General features: G+C 41.2%; 1 protein-coding gene across 1 annotated transcript; it reads left to right on the forward strand.

Moving 5' to 3' along the window:
• The first annotated feature begins 396 nt into the window (after positions 1 to 396).
• On the forward strand, positions 397 to 5,032 carry LOC124004751 (calpain small subunit 1-like). The gene is made up of 11 exons (XM_046313491.1): positions 397 to 549; positions 817 to 889; positions 1,157 to 1,193; positions 1,412 to 1,504; positions 2,964 to 3,021; positions 3,288 to 3,352; positions 3,460 to 3,528; positions 3,750 to 3,828; positions 4,190 to 4,306; positions 4,411 to 4,469; positions 4,604 to 5,032. The coding sequence occupies exons 2-11, from the start codon at positions 843 to 845 to the stop codon at positions 4,628 to 4,630; spliced, it is 651 nt and encodes a 216-aa protein (XP_046169447.1). The 5' UTR covers positions 397 to 549; positions 817 to 842; the 3' UTR covers positions 4,631 to 5,032.
• The last annotated feature ends 312 nt before the right edge of the window (positions 5,033 to 5,344 follow it).

Below are 5,344 nucleotides of genomic sequence, written 5' to 3' on the forward strand. Positions count from 1 at the left end.
AGGCGGTCTTCCGTGGACACCAAACGGGAGAACACAGTGTAGCTTATTTTTTCCCCAAACGTTTCCCCTCGTTTCAGACATCTACATTGCATGCAATTTGTAGGTTATGCAAATCGGTCTATGTATCGAATGGAAAAATTACATTCAAGCTAACATTTAATAGGGCATGAAATCCTACACGAAAGGATGTGTGTAAAACAGCATCAGTTAAATGCACTGAACATTAGGCCGATGTACCCTCATTTCATCATTGTGTTACATCTATGTGAATCAAACATAATAAAAGTGTCCTTAAAATGTTCAGAATAATTCTCATCCGTAATGTCATCAATAGGGAAACGACAGTAATTCTTGACATCGCGCTACGGGTTATAGGACCCAGAGCCATTCCCGACCTGTCTCTCCCTATGGTGCGCACTTCTCTACTGGGCAGGGGTGTGGAGTTCTGATGCATTGAAAAAGAACTCCTTGTAAACCAGTTTTTTTTTGTACCCAATAGGAGTGCCATCGCGTCAGTCTCTGCCGACTTCAGCGAAGCATTTGATCCCTGTAAGTGTTCTTCTCAAATTAAGACAATCTGATTTCCTTCATACGTTTATCTGACTGTTTCATGTTGGTGTGTTTTGGCTGTGTTTTGTCTGTTTGTGCTGCTTGCCAATTACAGGCCAGTGAGAAAAGTTTTCAGAGGGAGCATCAAAACCAATAGCACATTTTATTTTCAGCCGGACATACCGTATTATAGCTTACTTTCTCTGTTGTCGCCTTTTTTGTTTAATCGATTAGATGTTTGATTTTTTTCTCTCTTGACTTTTGTAGATTTCCCCCCGCTGTCCCTCATCAAGATGTTTCTGGCTAAAAAACTCATTGGTGGCATCCTGGATGTTGTGAGGTAGGCACTACAGGTTCTGTTTGCACTAACAAAACTCCCTTTGACACACACACACACACACACACACACACACACACACACACACACACACACACACACACACACACACACACACACACACACACACACACACACACACACACACACACACACACACACACACACACACACACACACACACACACATACATACAGTCAGCATACTGACTTCATGACTTTGCACACAGTTTTCATGAAATAGAAATAGGTCCTTGTATTCTCCAACAGCAACATCGACCCCAGTCAATTTGTGCCATCAGATCCTGTGAGTAAAACCTTTTAGTGCCTATTTTCTTTCACCACAAGTTCAGAACATCATAGTCTTATGAACATATTTTAGAAGTAAAACTACTCTTTTGAACAAATTAGCCACAGGTGTGTGTGTGTGTGTGTGTGTGTGTGTGTGTTGGCTTGCATGCCAGACTGCAGTGAAGAGGGCTGTGTGTTCGTGCTAACAGAACCCGTTCTGTGTTTGTGTCCTAGCCTCCACCACGCAGACCTCTGGCCTACGCGGAGCAGAATGAAAATGACGAGGAGAGACAGTTTCGCAAGATCTTCCAGCAACTCGCTGGGGATGTAAGTACTTGTTGTTTTTCAACATACTCCCTCCTACTACTCTTATATCTATTCACCTCTGAACCTACTGACCTTTCCTATCCTGTTCAGAGACAAGCCCAGATAAGTCAAGTCAACAATGCCTCTCATGCTTGATTCTAACGATGAGTCATTGAGAGATATTCATCTTAGGCTTTTGGCCATCAAATACAGTGCTATACGTGTGTCATTTGTATAATTGGGCGACTTGTTGAATGTTTTAAAGAGGCTGTTTTCATTATGTGGATATCCACAAGGACGACACACAGTTGTTAAAATAATGTCTATTAACCCACCGTTAGTGGTTTAGTGTAATGGAGTGCAGAACAACAACCAGTGGAAATGAAGTTACCGTATTGTGTGTGTGTGTGTGTGTGTGGTGTATTGTCTTTTGAAGTAGGCGCAGCCAAATAGTAATGGCGTGGATGGTAATTTCATTTATTGGCTGATGGTACACTGGCACAATCAGTGAAACCCTGTATCGCAGTTAAGTCTTGTTTGCATTCCAAACCCTTCCCTCCACCCGTTCACCCTGCTTCATCTGGAGCCGGTCTTCAGAATGTGATTCATCCATCTATTCAGACATGGTGAATTTAAGGCTTCAAATGTGCTCTCTGTCATTGCACTGCTGTCAAACAATAGAAGCCTTTTGGAAGAGTACAGTAAAGAGCTCCAGTTGGCTTAAATCATTGATTCCACCCCATTGGTTATGGTGATTTAAGCCCAGGGCTCCACCGACAATCCCCTTCTCTACAGCTATACTCACGATGATTCACTGCTGTTGGATCAGGCAGTGGTGGAGTTTTGATGACAACCCAACCCTGGTTTATTCCACGGACAGGAATTGGGACTGGTTCCTCCTCTGTGCCTCCTACCATTGTCTGACATGGCGGCTCTCCTGTTTGGTTAGTTTTGTGTGGGTGGGGTGTAGATAGTGGTGAATACATGTTCTACTGGTACGGTCAGCTGGTAACGATTGACTTTTTAAATTGATGACTAGCCAACCTCATTGAGGCCTTTACTCATAAGGGGGGGGGGACACAAGCTGCATATGGAATGAAACCTAAAGACATGCTGCACCTGCTGCAAATGTATCTGCCAAAGTTCTGAAGTTGTTACCATCACTTTGGTTGTTCTGATATGTCACGCAAACACACAAATACAGAGAACTATGTATTTGGTCCATGATTGTACCCATAAAACACCGGTGGAAATTACTTATCATTTATTACTTCATGATAAAAATCTGTATTTCTGCCCCTGAACAAGGCAGTTAACCCACTGTTCCTAGGCCGTCAGTGTAAATAAGAATTTGTTCTTAACTGACTTACCTAGTTCAAGTTTACATAAAAACATTTTGTTTCAGTGTACTTTTGTGAGCTGAGTTGTGACGCAAATACATGGAGGCATATTTACCTGTGGATCTCTCTGTGTATTATAGGACATGGAGGTGAGCCCCACTGAACTGATGAACATCCTCAACAGGATCATTGGCAAACGTGAGTCCTATTCTTACACAAACACCATGCGTGTGTCTACAGTATACTTGTCATTGCATTCTTTATAGTATTTATGTGTATCTGTGTGCATGTACCTTTTGTTCGACAGCATGTCTATGCATGCCTTTTTGTATCTATGTGCTCTCTGTACACACACACACACACACACATTTTACTCATATCTAGATTCCTCTTGTACAAGACTGGTTCCATGGAAGGGTTTACTTTGTTGTATTGAAGCAGTGGTCTGTCTGTGTTAATTTCAGGTTCTGACCTGAAGACTGATGGCTTTAGCATCGAGTCATGCAGGGGCATGGTGGCTGTCATGGACGTATCCTTCCACATCTGTGTTTGTATTAGGATGGAGGACTATACTACAATATATACTATCAGAGTAGTTGAATTATTATTTTTTTAACCTTAACCCTGAGCACACAGAGTGACAGCACAGGGAAGCTAGGTTTCCACGAGTTCAAGTTTTTATGGAACAACATCAAGAAATGGCAGGTGAGTTTCAGTTCTGTTTTTGACAATCGGCAACTTCAACTACAATTGATTTACATGTATTTGCAAGGTGTTCATATAACACCCCATACAACTTCCAATAGTCCTCTTACTCCACTACTGTAAGAATGTTGTTTTTATAATGTCATGTTAAAACCCTCTTAATAAAAGGTGCTGCCAACTTTGACCTCTCGGGCGTGACCTTACTTCCGCCTCTGTTGCAGGGCATCTACACATCAAATGACGCAGACTGCTCAGGGGTCATCTCCTCACGAGAGCTGTCCTCTGCCTTCAAATCTGCATGTGGGCTTAGAAATCATGACAACCGGAACATGGAATTGCATATTTCGTTGTCATCATAAGGCCTTTATAACAGTGTCATAAGGCCTTTATAACAGTGTCATAAGGCCTTTATTACAGTGTCATAAGGCCTTTATTACAGTGTCATAAGGCCTTTATAACAGTGTCATAAGGCCTTTATAACAGTGTCATAAGGCCTTTATAACAGTGTCATAAGGCCTTTATAACAGTGTCATAAGGCCTTTATAACAGTGTCATAAGTGACAACAAATGCTGATGAAAGCTAGCTTTTTTTCCTACATATGTGTTTGGTCTCATTGGTGTCTCTCTCTCTCTCTCTCTCTCCTGTTATGTCCGTGTTCAGGTTTCCCTCTCAACGACCAGCTCTTCCAGTTGATCGTTCGCAGGTACAGTGACGAACAGGGCAACATGGACTTTGACAACTTCATTGGGTGCCTGGTCAGACTGGACGCCATGTGTCGTAAGTGAATCCTCAACATTCCCCTGCTCAGTCCGATTATGTTCTTGTTTTCAGACTATTTACTTTTCATTACACTTCCGTAATAGTGTTTTGTGCATTTTCAGGAGCCTTCAAGACTCTGGACAAAGATAATAATGGAAAGATTAAAGTCAACATCCAGGAGGTAAATTAGTTTTCACTATTTCCTCTGCAATTAAACCGTGTGTTTTATAGGGACCATTCGTATGATTAATGAATGGATATAGACACTGAAATGAAACCTAAATAACCACACCTCGTGTTTTGCTTTCTTTGCAGTGGCTTCAGTTGACCATGCACTCATAAAGCATCAGGGAAAGCCTACAACAAGTCTGCATTCATCTCTCTCTCTCAAGATTTTATTTCAAAGTACCATTGTTATTCATTTGCCGTTCAGTCATGAATGTTAATTAAATTAATCACTAGATGGCAGCATTTGCAGCAACACCGGGAAAAGCACAAATCTACTTTCTCTCCATTAGTCCAAATGAAAAATATATAAAAAGGTAGTTCAGTTTTCTGTTTACCTTTTTTTGTCTGGTAACACATTTTTGGTCAAACATTCTGTACTGCTATGTAATATATGCATTCTAGTGCTCAATAAAGGGCCAATATTACGCAATACTTGCAGCTGTCTCATTACCATTTCTACATGTTCTGCTTTTGCTCATTAAATAATTGACCTCTCGTGTTTGAAGATGACTTTAATCCGTTTGTTGTATTGTGGTTATTTGACTGACTTTTGAAAACCAAGTCAATAATAAAGTTGATTGTTCTCAAGGACAAAAACCACCTGAGCCACTGCCTGTTTCCTCCGCTACCATCCAGAAGAAGTCAGTACAGGTGCATCAAAGCTGGGACTGATGAGACTGGAAAAACAGCTTCTATCTCAAGGCCATCAGAATGTTAAACAGCCACCACTAACAGTCTGCAGCTTCCATACAGACTCGAAATCATTGGTCACTTTAATAAAATGTGTCACTAGTAATTTTAATGTTTACATATCTTGCACCACTGATC

Source organism: Oncorhynchus gorbuscha, linkage group LG19 (genome assembly GCF_021184085.1).
Source record: "Oncorhynchus gorbuscha isolate QuinsamMale2020 ecotype Even-year linkage group LG19, OgorEven_v1.0, whole genome shotgun sequence".
NCBI lineage: Eukaryota > Metazoa > Chordata > Actinopteri > Salmoniformes > Salmonidae > Oncorhynchus > Oncorhynchus gorbuscha.

Bases quoted from the DNA above. Each gene is read 5' to 3' on its own strand.
- LOC124004751 (XM_046313491.1), top strand. From the start codon at position 843: ATGTTTCTGGCTAAAAAACTCATTGGTGGCATCCTGGATGTTGTGAG. The intron at 3,022-3,287 runs GTGAGTCCTATT...TGTTAATTTCAG, and splicing joins CAACAGGATCATTGGCAAAC to GTTCTGACCTGAAGACTGAT. The intron at 3,353-3,459 runs GTATCCTTCCAC...CTGAGCACACAG, and splicing joins GCATGGTGGCTGTCATGGAC to AGTGACAGCACAGGGAAGCT.